General features: G+C 35.6%; 4 protein-coding genes and 1 long non-coding RNA gene across 8 annotated transcripts; 2 read left to right on the forward strand and 3 right to left on the reverse strand.

Annotated features, from left to right (window-relative positions):
* Positions 1 to 2,459: 2,459 nt before the first annotated feature.
* Positions 2,460 to 2,948, reverse strand: LOC126767713 (uncharacterized). Its single transcript, XR_007669148.1, has 4 exons — positions 2,850 to 2,948; positions 2,716 to 2,784; positions 2,596 to 2,627; positions 2,460 to 2,541 (listed from the first exon to the last, which is right to left on the reverse strand). It is a non-coding gene; the product is annotated as an uncharacterized LOC126767713 (long non-coding RNA).
* A 411-nt stretch (positions 2,949 to 3,359) lies between these two features.
* LOC126751193 (protein O-mannosyl-transferase TMTC4) lies at positions 3,360 to 5,913 on the forward strand. The gene is made up of 2 exons (XM_050461245.1): positions 3,360 to 4,872; positions 4,928 to 5,913. Exons 1-2 carry the CDS (start codon positions 3,511 to 3,513, stop codon positions 5,711 to 5,713), a joined length of 2,148 nt encoding a protein of 715 aa, XP_050317202.1. The 5' UTR covers positions 3,360 to 3,510; the 3' UTR covers positions 5,714 to 5,913.
* A 1,327-nt stretch (positions 5,914 to 7,240) lies between these two features.
* LOC126751194 (cysteine protease ATG4D) lies at positions 7,241 to 10,927 on the reverse strand. 2 transcript variants are annotated; one of them, XM_050461247.1, is made up of 8 exons: positions 10,422 to 10,927; positions 10,078 to 10,178; positions 8,862 to 9,900; positions 8,609 to 8,804; positions 8,475 to 8,551; positions 8,035 to 8,304; positions 7,780 to 7,976; positions 7,241 to 7,697 (listed from the first exon to the last, which is right to left on the reverse strand). In XM_050461247.1, the coding sequence occupies exons 2-8, from the start codon at positions 10,078 to 10,080 to the stop codon at positions 7,401 to 7,403; spliced, it is 2,079 nt and encodes a 692-aa protein (XP_050317204.1). In that variant the 5' UTR covers positions 10,081 to 10,178; positions 10,422 to 10,927; the 3' UTR covers positions 7,241 to 7,400. The 2 variants fall into 2 exon arrangements, with proteins under 2 accessions (XP_050317204.1, XP_050317203.1); XM_050461246.1 differs by lacking the exon at positions 10,422 to 10,927 and adding an exon at positions 10,248 to 10,396.
* A 220-nt stretch (positions 10,928 to 11,147) lies between these two features.
* Positions 11,148 to 14,966, forward strand: LOC126751192 (ADAM 17-like protease). 3 transcript variants are annotated; one of them, XM_050461242.1, is made up of 13 exons: positions 11,158 to 11,271; positions 11,327 to 11,566; positions 11,625 to 11,879; positions 11,941 to 12,146; positions 12,203 to 12,262; positions 12,322 to 12,456; positions 12,599 to 12,737; positions 13,001 to 13,236; positions 13,293 to 13,759; positions 13,828 to 13,924; positions 13,999 to 14,104; positions 14,167 to 14,383; positions 14,459 to 14,966. In XM_050461242.1, the coding sequence occupies exons 1-12, from the start codon at positions 11,193 to 11,195 to the stop codon at positions 14,376 to 14,378; spliced, it is 2,232 nt and encodes a 743-aa protein (XP_050317199.1). In that variant the 5' UTR covers positions 11,158 to 11,192; the 3' UTR covers positions 14,379 to 14,383; positions 14,459 to 14,966. The 3 variants fall into 3 exon arrangements, with proteins under 3 accessions (XP_050317201.1, XP_050317199.1, XP_050317200.1); XM_050461243.1 differs by having other exon boundaries at positions 14,167 to 14,326; XM_050461244.1 differs by lacking the exons at positions 12,599 to 12,737; positions 13,293 to 13,759; positions 13,828 to 13,924; ... (1 more) ...; positions 14,167 to 14,383; positions 14,459 to 14,966 and having other exon boundaries at positions 11,148 to 11,271; positions 13,001 to 13,145.
* Positions 14,967 to 15,112: 146 nt separating this feature from the next.
* LOC126751196 (nucleoplasmin-like protein) lies at positions 15,113 to 16,492 on the reverse strand. The gene is made up of 3 exons (XM_050461249.1): positions 16,234 to 16,492; positions 15,984 to 16,123; positions 15,113 to 15,779 (listed from the first exon to the last, which is right to left on the reverse strand). The coding sequence occupies exons 1-3, from the start codon at positions 16,253 to 16,255 to the stop codon at positions 15,459 to 15,461; spliced, it is 483 nt and encodes a 160-aa protein (XP_050317206.1). The 5' UTR covers positions 16,256 to 16,492; the 3' UTR covers positions 15,113 to 15,458.
* Between the last annotated feature and the right edge of the window lie 381 nt (positions 16,493 to 16,873).

Raw genomic sequence — 16,873 nt, forward strand, 5'->3', positions numbered from 1 at the left:
GTATCCGGAAAAAGGGTGGAATTATATCCAATAATAGAAGGACGGCTAAGAAAGACCAGAATTAAGGAAAGGTGGAGGGCGGTGTGACGAACTCCGATACGAGAATAAAATAGAATCGATGATTAATACGAGGAATGGTCTATTGTGCCCTCTCCTAACCTACATAGACTCACCTAGCCCCAGCGCATCGATGAAGTTCAATAGACTTCTGGGCGCTAGTGAGGCTATGCGATCCCTATCCGGAAGCATTGATCCGAGGGCCTTAGTCCTGCGTCTACAGACTGCTGTGCAGTCAATCAGCAGGTGCTCCGGGGTTTCAGGCTCCAAGTCGCAGAACCGGCAGTTAATGCAAGAGGATAGGCCCATGTTGTACAGGTGCCTATTCAACTTGCAGTGGCCGGTATACCATGCGACCAGTAGCCTGAGTTTGTTCCTGGGGAGGTTTATTATAACCTTGAACCTGCTTAGATTGTATCCTCCCATTAGCAACTTGGCATGTCTCATACCACGCGTTTGCCGCCAATGCTCCTCTCTGCCCACTCCTTCTTCCCTGCGAAGTAGCTCCTTTATGGTATGTGGACCTACCCCAATAAAGGGTTCCGGTCCCACCATCTTGGTGGAGGCTGCGGAGCGGGCTAGCTCATCCGCTAGCTCATCCGCCAGTTCATTACCGGCTATACCTCTGTGCCCAGGCACCCAGATTAGGTGTACCTGGTTACGTTCTGCAAGGCTGTTCAGCCTCTCCCTGCACTCTTGCACTAATAGCGATTTGATTTCGTAAGAAGAGATCGCTTTTAGCGCCGCTTGGCTATCGCTGAGAATGGCTATTCTCTCATTGCGATAGTTGCGATGGAGGTTTATTTCTATAAACCGACTTATGGCAAAAACTTATGCCTAGAAAATGCTTGGGAACTCTCCCATGGGTATGGAGAGCTTAGTGCGTGGGCCCGCGATCCCCGCACCGATTTCCTCCGACATTTTCGATCCGTCGGTGTACCACCTTAGCGTACTATTCCTCAGCATCAGTTCGAGGTTGGAATCATTCCACTCGTCTTTGTTGCCGAGGGTGACCTTAAACTTCTTCTTGAAGTTAACTGTTTTGGTAGTGCTGTCCCTCGGGAGGAGGGCTGATGGTACATCGCCACTTATCTTTTCCATCCTCTGGGACGAGATTACCCTACCTTTGCCCCACCCCTCTGCCGTTATTTGCAGAATTGTGTGCTTGGCTACCTGACCGATAACCAAATGAAGCGGAGTAAGCTCCGTCAGAACCTCCAGTGCTGCCGTTGGACAGGTACGCATTGCGCCCGTCATGCAGACACAGGCTAGCCGTTGCAGCTTCGATAGCTTGGTCTTAACCGAAGTCTGCGACGCTATTGAGGCCCAGGCCACCGCCCCGTATGTGATTATTGGTCGCACTATCATGGTGTACAACCACCTGAGGATCCTTGGCTTACAGCCCCAGGACTTGCCCGCCAGCCGGTTGCACACCATTAAAGCTTTTGTTGCCTTGACCAGGGTCAGGTTTACATGCTGATTCCACCGCAACGTAGCATAATCCCTAGGTATTTGACACTTCCGGTCATTCCTATCTCTCTGCCCCCAAGTGTAAGGTTCCTGAGACCGGGTAAGGACCTGCGTCTCGTAAACGGGACTACGGTCGTCTTGGAGGGATTGATGTTTAATTCAACCTCTTTACACCACATCTTCGCCAGGTTTAGACCTCTTTGTATTAGGTCACAGAGAGTATCTTCGTATTTGCCTCTTGCTATAATTACAATGTCGTCCACATACCCTTGGCAGCGGATCCCATTGTTCGTTAGCAATACTAACAGGTCGACTAGACTCCATAATAATCGATGATAAATTCAACTAGACAGCGAAATTCAGAGATGTCAGAATATTGGAGTTACGAATTGTTGTTAATGATCTAGCATATACCCTGCAAGACGGGTAGCTGTTAGCAAACGTGTAAGCGGCTTGTTATTGTTCACTTTTGCATTCGTTAAAATATTTGTTACTTTTGTTCAGAGAGTGGGAAAAAAGTAACACATAGCTATTTGATGTTCAATGGTTATCTCGCTCTAACCAATGGCAAATATCGCATGCTGCCTTGTTCTAACAGAATACATGCATTTGTTAGCAAATCTCTTCACAGTATGTTACGGGTAACAAATTCTTTTGTTAGCGCATTGCTTACCTATGTGTTATGGTTAACAAAAAGTATTTGTTACCCGAATATCTGTTAGTGTTATTATTTTCGTTATCAGTTTGTTACCTATAACATATAAGCATGTTGGCAAGAACAAGCAGTAACAAGATTATCTGTTACCCATTTGCTACTCCTAGCAAATTCAATTCTTTTAAATAAAATTCAGTTCTTTTATTATTTCGCTTTATTTAATAATAACATCAAAATAATGAAATATTTACTTAAACTAATAGCGAGCTCTACGTAATGCTCGTCCTCCAAGTCACCGGTGATGCGGCTAATTGAATGGTGCGTCTTTGTTATACGCATCCAAACGCTCTAAATGATTTCTGTAATATTAAAAATTTTAATTACACACACGACATTTAATTCACAATGCTTACCTTTTTCTCGTTGTTAATCTTTTTCGTTTACTCTATATAAAAGAAATTAATAACATATATAGTATAAATGTATATACGAAATTAATTATAAAATATCAAATAATGAAATAACGAACTTACCTCTTTAAAAACCAAAATAAACTGCGCTTTTCGTTTTCTTCTTCTTGAAAAATTGGGCATTCGTCTCTCCTATTCTAGCAAGTTAATATTACAATATGTTTAGAATGTCAATAGTTTTTCTCTATCTTACTTACGTATTTTCCCATTCAATTGAAAATTCCAGAAAATGTAACAGTGTTAGTGAACAGCTGAAAATGTTTCAATGTGTTTGTGCAATCTGTTACCTCCGTCTTGCAGGGTAAGGGCTGCCGAATTGTGCAACAGGCATTTATAGTTCTATGTGCAGTGCTGTTGTGATAAGAGCATATGAGATATAAAGAAGAAGTTGTTAATTCGGGTGAGTAATGAAGCGATAAGTTGTTGGAATTAGAAATAAAGATTAGTATATAGAATATATATATAATAAGTAAAGCAACAACTTCCGATCTCATGTTTAAGTAACGAACGTGAATATTCAAAATGAAGTTGGCCTCAAAATTGTGTATAAAGTTGTGTCGTATGTAGCGGCAACGGCAATTTCTAGCCCAACTCAATCAACCAACAAACTGTTGCGTGTATGCCTTCCATTATAATATAAATCAGCTGTAGTCGATTTATTCTTTTATCCCATCCCCAATTAGTGTAAATATATACATATAAATAAATACATATATATAAAGATGTTTATACGAGCATTTTAAAATAAAAGAAATTTCTATAAAGTTTAAATAAAAATTTTAATGAGAAATGGGTTTCATAAATATCAGCTATTAATATAACTTATTTATAATATACTAATAAGAAAACTAATAAAAAATGGAGAAGTGTAAATCGCCAACTGAACAAACTTTAATGGGAAGTAATAGTGATGAAAAGTATTACCTGGTTAGACGTCTTCTTTTCCAATGTGTTTTAATTCTTTTATGCTTGGCCAGTTATTCACACGCACTCAATGGAAGTTTCGTTTTCGACGATACCGTAGCTATCGTAAAAAACGTTGATGTGACGACTTATCCAACAAATTGGACAGCAATATTTAAAAATGATTTTTGGGGCACGTCATTAATCAGCCCAGAATCGCACAAGTCTTACCGGCCACTAACAACATTGATATTTCATTTGGAGTATACTATCTTTGGATTTCGCGCCAAACATATGAAAGCTATTAATTTATTATTACATTGTATAAATACTCTCCTCGTGTGGCAACTTCTTCGCAAGCTCCGATTTGAAACAACAGTTTATAACCAAGTAGCCGCAGTAGCAGCAACATTTTTCGCAATACATCCGATTCACACAGAAGCAGTTTGTGGAGTAGTTGGTCGAGCTGAATTGATATTCTGCACATTATATTTAGTAGCGCTCTTGCTTACTTATCACAGAACGCGTTTAGGTGCTGGTACTGATGTATTGATTATCTTACTGACTGCAGTAGGTATATTCTTTAAGGAGACAGCTATAACTATTCCAGTTGCATGCATTTTTCTCGAATTCGCAAGAACACAGGTTTTTATTTACCCTTGGAGAACACAATTGAAATTCATATGTTCATTTCGTAATGCCGCATATGCAGTTGCTACTGTTGTAATAATAATATTTCGTTTGTGGCAACAAAATTTTCAGATCCCTCGTTTCAAACCAATGGATAATCCTATAGCACTTAATGATGATCTCTTAACTCGCATACTTTCTCAGAATTATTTATATGCCATTAACTGGTGGATTCTTTTATGTCCACAATGGCTAAGTTTTGACTGGGCTTTAGGATGCATTAGATTAATTACAGACATCTGGGATTTGCGCTTGCAGGCAGTTTTGGCTATGTATTCCCTTGCAATGGTTGCCATTATTAATAGCAGACAAAATTTCGCACCCTTATTTGGACTGGGTCTAATGGTGATACCTTTTCTGCCGGCTTCAGGAGTTATTAAAGTTGGGTTTGTTATAGCTGAACGTGTGCTTTATGTACCATCTATTGGCTTTTGTTTCTTAGTGGCACAAGGTTTATGCTTTGTATATAACAGCAATCCAAAACTATGGTTGCTACAGTTATATAAGTGGACACTGATGTTATGTTTCATCTGTCTACTGTTACGAACACGAGAACGAGCTAAGCAGTGGTTATCAGAAGATAGTCTTTTTGCTTCGGCATTAAAAGTCTGCCCCAATAATGCTAAGGTATCTATGATGCATCTCTTATATACAAATATTTTGAACGCATTACGAATTTCAGGTTCATTATAATATAGCACGTTTGGCAACGGATAGATTAGATCGTGACAAAGCGCTCACACATTATCATAAGGCCATCAGTCTCTACCCACAATATGAATCAGCACTTATGAATTTGGGAAACCTATATCGTGAGATGGGTGAGCTAGACGATGCCGAAAAATACATTAAAGAAGCATTAGCAGTAGTACCTGATTTCGCTACTGCTTGGATGAATTTAGGAATTATTCAGGCAGCACGCAAAGATTATAAAAATGCATTACTAAGTTACAAAAATGCATTGAAATATCGGAAGAACTATGCTATATGTCATTACAACTTGGGCAATCTTTATCTTGATCAGAAAATGCCTAGTGAAGCGATGCAGCATTGGCAAGAAGCAATCGCTTTGAATCCCCGTCAACCCAAAGCTTGGGCTAACATACTCACAATGCTGGACAACCGAGGGCTGTACGAAGATGCTATACGAGTTTCTGCACAGGCGTTAACACATCTTCCGAATGAAACAAGTATTATGTTCATACGAGCTAACGTTTTCGGAAAATTAAAGCACTACGTGGAAGCTGAAGAGCTGTACAAGCATATAATAGAGGTGGAACCATTAAATGTATTGTTTCATACGAATTTAGGCGTTCTGTATCATCGTTGGGAGAAACTAAATGAAGCCATAGAGAGTTATCAAAATGCATTGAAATTAAATACGGAAAAAGCAATGACTGCTCGAGAAAATCTTAGCAAGCTATTAAAGAGAAAACGAAGAGAAAAGTTAAGCAAAATCGTGTTGTAAATTTATTGTCGATTCTTCAATTATTCGAAATTTAAATTGAAATTCTTATGGGATTAAAAAGTGTAGTCTAATTTCATTATTTAAGTAAAACATTTATAATTCAAGCATTAATATACAACACAGTTACAGTTTGGTAGCTTCAGATCCAAATGCTCTTACTATATATAGAATATTAAAAATATGCAAGTGCGAATTCCAAATTAATGCTTATTTTTAGAATCGGAATGATGCAGAAAACAGTTCTCAACAGAACAAGTTTTTTAATACAGAATTCAGTATGTATGCATGTGCTAAAAAGTACTTAATAATTATGGTGAGTAATTTAAAAACATGTATGTAAGTATGTTAGCGCCAAAGAAATATTTACACATTCCTTTGTTATTCAAAAATATCAGAAGTCGTTTATGTGCATTCGGTAATTAAGCAGTTAGTTACACATCTATTGTATTTAAGTTGGTAAAAATTCAAAACGGCAATTTAGGGGCTTATTAGACTGAATTAAATACTTATTTAAGTAAGCATCTCAGAGTGTATATAAACTGTTTAAAATGGAAAACACTGGTACAATTGACGTACCAGCATTAAGCCAAAAATATATTCAAATATATGTATACAGTATATAAATCGGTCCGTTACGTAGATTTAATTTTTTGTATACCAAACTAATCTTATCTAAAAAATATTTGAGAAACGCACTGGTACGATGTAAGTATGATGTAATTAGATTTATTATTTATTTATTTATCACTTATATACTATAAGTATATATGTATGTACATTAATAAATGTTTCAGTACTTTTAATCAAATAAATCATATGTGTTTGTATTTTTTTTATTAATATTCTATTTATCTTAAGTAATTAACAAATACAACACTCGTCAACGTAAATACGTTAATAATTAAAGAAACTGAATTCATACATACAAGAAATAAACCCGTATTTACTTTGGAATTTAAATTTTGCCTACGGTAGTATTCAAGTTAATTTGGATAATGAATTTAAGTCTTGTAATAATAAAATATGAGATTTGTTTAATGAGTCAACATTTCAAACAAGTGTTATTAACAAAAAATGTAGCGACTCAACGCTTATTAAAAATGGACAAAAATAAATACAACAAACGTGGAATTATATTTTACGTTCATCGAAGTACTACACACCATATAAATAAAATGTAATAAATATTTGAATCACAACTGTCATTAACAAGAAGTTAATATTGACGCACAAAACTTTCATCTCAAGCATTACCTCATAATACTGGGTATATGTGCAATTTCAATTCATTGTTTAGCAAACTTCTTGGCAATTATTTTAATCTACAATTTGAATGGAAATAAAGTTAGTAAAATGAAATGAGTTTCATTTAAAATGCGCAGACAGGTAACACTGTAAATATGTATAAAATATTTATCCAAAAGGAGTTACTAAATATGCAAAAATTAAGTAAGTCTTAATGTTTGAGATACGTTTAGGATGCACTATTTTAGGATGGATCCAACTGATGCAAATGAGAGGACACTATTCTTTGCTTTAGATAATAGTAAATGTAGTTAGTTCTGAATAAACAGTGAGAGTTTAACATTTTTGTACAATCACATTATGCAGGCGCTTGACTTATAAATTAAAATGAATGAAAAGATGCATTAATATGATGAATTGGTATGGATTTCACTTAAACAATTTAGAGTAATACAAATTCTTCAGTTTCCTCGTCATCATCGTCTTGCGCATTAATATATGTCATGCTATTCCTTTGAAGATCGAACTCCTGCTTCATTTGAGTCACTTGTTGCTGCAATGGTTTGTAAGGGGAATCATTGATTGTGTACCATTCTTCCTCTGGACACTGTCCGCGTGAAAATGTAAAAAGTGGATAGTTCATTTCAGAATATTGAGCACCTTCACTGTGTCCACCAGTATGTGATGAAGATGTAAGTTTATCCATTGCTCCGGAGGTGCAACGCATCGGATGTAGATACTTAAAAATTATATTTTAGAGAAAATAAAGTTTACATAACAATGTAGTAAAATCATAAATTAAGCAAACAAACAGAACTTACTAACTGTACACTTTCCACAAAATTATCAAAATCAATTTTCGTGGCACAGTAAAAACCGATGCAACAACTTGGATCCATTTTAGAAGTCTTCAATTTTCGAGGTGATTTACAATGAAAGGATTGTAATGAGAAATTATCCTGATTAACATCGACCATTTCTTGGCAATAATGAGGATCCAAATGTATTAGTTTATCTTCTAAAAAATTATAAACAACTAAGAAAACATATCCCCTCTATTAATGTGATAATATTACCTTGGAATCCAACGAAATATAATGAATGTTTTGGCCTGCCGCCTATAATACCAATGCAATATTCTGTACTCAGTAATAGTTTCAAGCAATGCGCGTAAACGGGATTCAGTTTTTCTGATCCCAAACGAAGTGGTATTAACAGAATTAACGATTTCCATTGTTGTTTTTGTGATTTTGGCAATTCAGTACGCCGTGTTGTTTGCCAGGGAACATGCTTTTGAGGAGATGGCTCTCGTATTCGACATTCTTTTTCCACATCTTGCATATAAACTATAAGTAACAATGCATTCGATTTTCAGTTAGTATTATTACATTTTTAACTAAAAGGCTTTTTACAATTATGCTTTCTTTTGATCCCTTATTTATGACTTCGTCTTAAAAGTGTAATCAAAAATTATTTGCAATTGAGAAACTTGAATAATAAGATGACAATAACTCACTGGTACAATCCTTAGCTACATAAATTGTTATATTATCGAAGTCAGCATTTTCTTGAGCCGCCATTTTCAGTGCTTGTCTGCAAATTATTATAACGCATTATAAACATAATTTTGCTTCAAACGTCACCATTTACTTTAGAAGATATGAAACGGATGCTGGACCGTACCAATCGCCTGGCCTTTTGCCCATTTCTTCACCCAAGCTAACCAGAGCATGTATGGAAAAAGGACTGCTCTTTGAAGAACTATCGCCAAACCACTTAATAATTTTTTTATGCATATTGTCTTCAAAAGTAGAGTGTAACTGCGTTTCTGCATCGTAACGCCAACCTTAAAAATACAATTATATTGAGTTGAGTTATTGTTTTGAAACAATTTTTTGCTTACTTCTGCCTAAGAAATGGCAAACAAGCCCTTGTGCAAGCAACATTTGCCCGCTGCGAAGCATGCAACCCCAGCCGCAATCAGATGTGTAACTAGAACCATTCATTGTCGGGAATTCCCTGCGGTAAGTCATCCAAATGCGGCTATAAAAATCACGACGGAAACCCTCAATACCCTCCTCCCATGGATGATCGGCTACTTGATTCTCTACCGCATCCATACCTAATTCTTGTGGAATTACTATTTCATCTACTTGGTGAGCATTGAGTGGCGGATAAATATTGCTGATGGGGACAACATGGTTATCACCCATATATTGTTCTGGCGTTTCGTAAGAGCTACTATTTATTGACGTTGAAATTACGCCACCAGAGTTTGTAGTGAGTTCAGTAGAGCTTTCCATGGATGATGGTGGAGTATATTTGCGGTGATAACATCGCCCCAGAAGCCATACTGGCTGTTCTTTAGAAAAATTTGGTTTGATTTTTCCGCTCCAACCATATTTGACGTTATGCCACATTGACAAAAGTTTTGATTCCATACCCTTATGGGGTGTGCGGCTGACTGCAGGCATTCCGTTTGTAGAGTTCGCAATATCGATCTCGTCTGCGTCAGTCGATGTGTTTGCAGTAGTTGCGCTCGAATATAATTGCTGGAACGCATTCATAAATCGTGATGACGCAGAAATCTTACGTTGCGGTGTTGATATATCCCCGTTTAATACGTCCGTTGATGTGTTAAAAGGCGCTGTTGTTTCAGTGGTTGTTGCGGTCGATGCACTCAAATTTCCTATAAAAGTTGCATTGTTACTCTCACTACTGACTGAAGGCAACTGAATGGTTTGTATTGTCGCAGCTTGCTCTTCTTCTTCAACTGTAACGTCGGCAACTGCGGGTACTACTACACTATCCGCCCCTTTGGATGCAGCAGTTTTGTCATTTGATTTAATCGCATTTGGTAACGGTGGAGTTGTACTCCCTTGAATGAGACTTAACTTCTCATCTGTCAACTGCGACAGTGATAATAATCCATCGTAGCTCATCTATAAATGAACAATGTCATTATATTGTTTAGTACATAAAAATATTTACTTCACCGATAACGAAAAATTCTCGAGTTTTTATGACTAATAACTGACTAACTTAAGGTCCCAAAGACACTTCTTAATTAGAACTAGACAATTATATACAGATATGAAGTAATTCACATATGCACTTACCATTTGTCGTTCCTTCTTATCGTAATGAAGAGTACCTGGCCTTTTTCGTCTCTACTGCGCGATTACCCAATTGGTATGACAAAATATTTTGTTGTTGACGCCTACCCCGATATTTAAGATAAGATATTTATGTGATAAGAATACTATTAATATTAATTAGCAGTTTTTACCAATTCTTGCCCAAAATTGATTTGCTAATGCTTAGGCGAATGGAGAACGTTAACCAAAGAATTTGAGTACAATTTAAAGTGAGAACACATTATCTCTCATTTTTTCTATTCTCCTAATACAGTGCATACTTTCGAAAATATTGTAAACAAAATTTTATTTACTAAATTAAGTACCTCGAATTCTTCAACTTTGCTCGATTTGAGTTTTATTTCTCTAGAGAAACTAACTGAGTTGTTTGAAAAGCTCCAGCATCCGTTGAAATGTTTAGTTTCTTCTATAGGTGTAGTAAGTTGCATAATATAAAACTTTTATACTGTGAGCGAGTTTTTCCAAAGTATTATTCATAAGATACCATTTTCCAATTTATTTAGGGAATTTATTTATTTTAAAGTATTGCTTTTACAATGATATTCTCCACAAGGAAAACTTCGGACATATTTATTAGAATTTTTTATTATTATCTGTGGTGTGTCTTATACGAAAAATTAATTTGACGGTTAATTTTTTTGACGCTATACTTAAACTTAGCGTTATCGAACTATATATAATTGTATGGTTGTGGAATTCAGTATTGATTTGCATAAATGTTATTTGCTAAGTTAGAAAATTGGACACTGCTTTATTCTTTTCTATATCAAATTCTTTTCTTGCATTCGCAGTCACAGCTGGTATTGTTTTGTTTGACATTTATACTAAGGTCTTTGTTTATACGCCCTTTACATCTTCTGCCGTTTTGCTTTCAATATGTTTTGTTTACAATCAAAGAATTGACGTCGCTTGTCAACAACTGAGCGCATAGTTACATATTTCACAACAACAAATTTAGGTGAACGTAAGGTTGCCACTCTTCTGTTTCAATTTAATATGGTTTTGATCTTTACCTATAAGGTGGCAATGAAAAACAGAAGGGACAAAAAATCAATATTGTGCGAAAATTAGTGAAAATGACAACAATTTTTAGAGGTTTTCATGGAAATTGTGCTTTATTGGTAATTTTATTAATAATTTTTCTTCAGAATGCATGTAAGTAATGTATGTATAAAGTAAAATGCAAATTAGTAATGGAATAATTCCACAGCAACACTACATAGAACTTTGCGACATTATGAAGTACTTCGCAGTGAAGACTGTAGACACAAAATTGTTAAGCGCGGAATTAAACAGAGCTCACACCCCTATAACGTGATCAAGGAGGTAGAGTTCAAGACTTTGGGTAAAAATTTTCGACTTATACTACACCCGCATCGTGAGGTATTACATAGCAAATTTAAAGCATATAATGTAGACGGCGACGGTAACGAGACAGTGGTGCATTTAGGTACACGCACCTTTATAGGCATATGCCTTTGTAATCTAGTTCTATTATTTTAATGCAGATCATGATAGCTTTTTTACCGGGCGAGTATTTGGTGAATTAGAATCATCCGTAAGAGCGCACATAGATGATGGTTTAATGACAATGTCCATACATCTGCCGGACGAAACATATCACATTGAGCCATCGTGGAGACACTTACCACGTTCGGCAGAGAAGACGATGGTAGCGTATAGAGTTTCTGATGTGAAGTTAAATTGGAATAAGCATGGGAATGGTGGGCAAATGCCTTGTGGATATATTAAAGAAGGTTTAGGTAGATATTGAAATAATATATCATAATTTGTAAACTATATATATATATATATCATCCATAGAATTGGAAACTGTTGATATGGCAGATGATAATATGGATGGCCATCTACATCATGAGAATGATATTACGAAATCTCGTAGAAAGCGACAGGCGGATCAGTATGAATACACACCTACAAAAACTCGTTGCCCACTTTTGCTTGTGGCTGATTATCGTTTTTTTCAAGAGATGGGAGGAGGGAATACCAAGACAACAATAAATTACTTGGTACAGATAATGAAAATCTAAAACTTTAATAAAATAAATATTACGTTTTCTTATAGATAAGTCTGATAGATCGGGTCCACAAAATATACAACGATACTGTATGGCAGGATCGAACTGTAAGTAAACAAATGTCTGAACCTAGTTGCTCACTCTTCAATAATTTAATTTTTTTAAGGATCAGGAAGGCTTTAAAGGTATGGGGTTTGTGATAAAGAAAATAGTTGTTCATTCTGAACCGACGCGGCTGCGAGGCGGAGAAGCTCATTACAATATGATTCGTGAAAAGTGGGATGTGCGCAATCTACTGGAGGTAAATATGGTGAAAAATTTTAATTTGTAAGTTTTGGCTAACTGTAGGCCTTATTGAGGTTATCAAACATCCATTGTACATTTATGCTCTCTCTGCTTTTTCTTCTCATCTCCTAATATTATGATATTTGTATTTGGTGTAGGTGTTTTCAAGGGAATATAGCCATAAAGATTTTTGTTTAGCACATCTTTTTACTGATCTAAAATTTGAAGGCGGTATTCTGGGCTTGGCATATGTGGGTTCTCCTCGCCGTAATTCCGTTGGTGGAATTTGTACACCAGGTTACTAAAATGAAAATAAGAGAGTTTTAAAATATCAGTTGAAAGCATTATTTTGTTCCTTTATTTTACTATATGCCGATGTAAATAATTTGTGTTTAAACTTATAGACATTGTTATTTGCTATCCCATTATTTTTTCACATATACTTTTTAATATGCTTACTTCTGTTAGTTTTACATTCTCCCGTTCGGTTCAAAGGCTATATTTTTACAATTTAATATGTTTTTTTTACTTTAAATTTTTTTGTATATGTTACTTAATAGAGTATTTCAAAAATGGCTACACCCTGTATTTGAACTCGGGACTAAGTAGCTCCCGAAATCACTATGGACAGCGAGTTATAACCCGTGAAGCCGATTTAGTGACGGCACATGAGTTTGGTCATAATTGGGGGTCTGAGCACGACCCAGATATACCAGAATGCTCACCAAGTGCCTCACAGGGTGGAAGTTTTCTCATGTATACATATTCTGTCAGCGGATATGATGTTAATAATAAGGTAAACTTTTTTAGTAACAGAATTGAACATACATATATACAAGTATATATATACAGAAATTCTCACCGTGCTCTCTACGTTCGATACGCAAAGTTTTGCAAGCAAAGTCGGGACGATGTTTCTCGGAACCCGAAGAATCATTCTGCGGTAATTTGCGGGTTGAAGGCGATGAACAGTGCGACGCGGGTTTGCTCGGTACCGAAGACAATGACGCTTGCTGTGATAAGAACTGCAAATTGCGTCGAAACCAGGGAGCAGTGTGTAGCGATAAAAATTCACCTTGCTGCCAAAACTGCCAATTCATGCCGGCAGGAATGAACTGTCGGGACGCCCAGTATGCTACCTGTGAGCAGGAGGCACGCTGTTCGGGTACTCATGCCGAATGTCCGAAATCTCCGCCAATGGCTGACGGAACAATATGCCAAGAGCGAGGTCAATGCAGAAACGGTAAATGCATACCATTTTGTGAGACTCAAGGCTTGCAGAGCTGTATGTGCGACATCATACAAGATGCTTGCAAACGGTAATTTTATAAACTAAACAAATATGTTGATTTTTTTATTTCTAATATTGGGTTCTATATACTCGCAGTTGCTGCCGTATGAGCATAAACGAAACCTGTTTTCCAGTGGAGCCTGCCGATATGTTACCCGATGGTACTCCGTGCATACAAGGATTCTGCAACAAGGTAAATGCGAAAACAGTATTATGCTTTTGACCAAAACGCTTCTATTACATGTGTATTTGTGTTTTTACTCTTAGGGTGTGTGTGAAAAAACGATTCAAGATGTTGTAGAACGCTTTTGGGATATCATCGAAGAGATAAATATCAATCGCGTTTTACGTTTTTTAAAAGACAATATTGTCAGTACGTATAATGCTGAATTTAAAAACCTTTTTTATTGTATTCATTATTATTTACATTCTCAGTGGCCGTCGTAGTTATCACTTCAATATTTTGGATTCCAGTCAGTTGTGTAATTTCATACTTTGACCGCAAAAAACTACGTCACGAAATGAAACAGTTGGAATGGAGTAGTAAACTTGATTTAATTCATCCCAGCGATCGCCGACGAGTTATACACATCAGGTGCGTGTGCGCGCGCGCGGGTGCACCCCGGTCAGCATGCGAAAGCAATTAACACATGTATATAAATTCTTACTTTTTCCTTTGTAAGACACTAACGTTCAATATGTAAATTTGATTTATTATCAATTACAGAGTGCCGCGTCAAAAAATATCTGTATCGCGAATGTAACAAGTGTTGCTATAAAATGAAGCGGATAAACGGGTGCATACGAATTACTTAATTTATATACAGGAGATCAGATGAAACGCACACAGCTTTTTCAATGTACATGCCAACATCATATGTATATTTATGCAGCCGTGACTGAAAGTATTTCGACTCTGGATAACATTGTACCATATGTTGCATCCTGTTTATACTGTCATGTCTAATCTTTGGTCAATCGGTTGTTTAAAATTTATTTAATTTCTGTAATATCCTCTCGAAATAATAATCAAGAAACGGTAGCAAAATTGCCTTAACCTTTACAATCCTGCCGTAAAATCATGGAGTGAAAACGCCTGAGTATAAACACTTTTAGTCAAGGATGCGTTTTGTAAATACACATGTAATTGTACATACCCATACGCTGTATGTATACACACAATCAAATTTTGTAAATCACGTTCAATAATGAAAATCGATTTCTTTTAGACTCAACATCTTTTTTAATTGATATACCATTACTTTCGTGGGTTAATATTTGATTTAACTTAGTTAGGAGTTGGTAACAAACCATGAATGAAAAATTTGTCTCCAGCACATGAAATTAGTTAATAGTGATTATTAAATGAAAACAACGTAGATGGTTTTCGTTTGGAAAAGTCTCTTATTAATAGAGTTAATATTATTACTATATAAGAAAATAAATGGAAGTTGTACAGTAAAATTGAAATTACTTTTTCTAATATAAAAATTAGTTTCGTAGTTAAAATTTGTTTCCTTATTGTATTAGAAATTAATTTTAATCATCATTCCACAGTACAAAAATACATTTTCCTTTCAATTATTTTAAAGGTAGCAAACTTTCGACATACGGTCAATATTCTTATTTTAAATGTACAAAAATATGATTTCTATTACAATCCTTTTATGTAATAAACTTAACTTGGGTATAACCATTAATTACTTCCTGCTGAATGTAATTTACATTCATTTTCTTTTATGGCCATTTTTTCCATTTGTTTGTGGTGGCGGTGACGCTTCTTCATCGTATTCGTCATCATCCTCATCATCCATTTCTTCATTTTCAGACCAAGGGGCCTCGCCATACTCAACAGAGTTTTGACCGTATAAATTTTGGCCATATAAATTTTGACCGTACATATGAACGGGCCCTGTCCCCTGAATTAGCTTGAATGTCACTGAAGTATTCAAGAATTCTACATTGGGACGTAAAGCGCGCGTTTCTCCAGCTTTAAGCACCGCAATTGGTATTTTTAATGTCTCTTTTTGATTAATTCTTGTTTCGACCTGAAAATATTTTTTTTTGTGTAATTATGTTTATATAAATACATATGTATGTTGGAAGAATGCAAATTCTCATAATAATACTGTACTAAGCAAAACATTCTCCCTCGGTAAAAATAAATAGCTTTTATGGAACAAAAATAAACGACTTAAAAACGACACGTTTTCCTCATTACTTACACATGTATTCGTTAAACGGGCACTCACCTGTACTACATTGAATTCACCGTTTTTAGCTTCAGCACCAAGGCAAATCTGCTTGATTACCAATTTTTGGTCTTCGGCGGTATTAGTTGGCTCTTCCATTTCATATTGCGCCAAAGGTTCCTTTTCGCTAAGCGTCACTCCTGAAACAGAGTATATACCATACCTTTATAAATAAGTTCTAAATTAAGAAAGCAACATGCCTATGAAATATTTTTTATTTATGTTCAGGAAACAAAATTTAATTGGTTACCATAGAATTCCTCTCGCTCCATTTTTAACAGAGATTAAATAGTTTTCAATGTCAGATTATTTTACTTTTTACTAATTTTTAGTCAAACACTACACGTGCCAACCACCAGAACCAACACACACGAAGATGTATTCAAAGAAAGCGGCAAATATAAATGAACATCAAATCTTTTAAAGTACAGAACTGAAATGTGAAATATGACAACCAGGAATCGAAAATTGTCATGAAGCAAGCTACGAATAAAAATGGCGTCAAAGAAAACAACTATATTCTAGTGCTGCCAATGGTAAATTTGTTGATTCAAGTTGCCTTTGTTAAGTATCTGTCGGCAGAGAACGTTTAATATAATAAAATTTAATATTAAACGTTCTCTGTTTATATCCTCTAATATATAAATTGTATATATGTATGTATTGTATGTGTGTTTATATAATAGTTAATCAAACCTCTAAATTTTTTTGTGATATGAAAGCATTTCTTATCAAATTTCAGAACAGTTCTTAGTTTTAATTAACGCACCAGTAATACAGAAAAAAAAAATCTCAATTATTTTGTTACCTCAAAGTTAAGGCTTACCGCTTTATGTAACTTTATATAAAAACTATAACGATTGCTACTTACTTACTTACTTGGTTATTAT

Source organism: Bactrocera neohumeralis, chromosome 2 (genome assembly GCF_024586455.1).
Source record: "Bactrocera neohumeralis isolate Rockhampton chromosome 2, APGP_CSIRO_Bneo_wtdbg2-racon-allhic-juicebox.fasta_v2, whole genome shotgun sequence".
Taxonomy (NCBI): Eukaryota; Metazoa; Arthropoda; class Insecta; order Diptera; family Tephritidae; genus Bactrocera; species Bactrocera neohumeralis.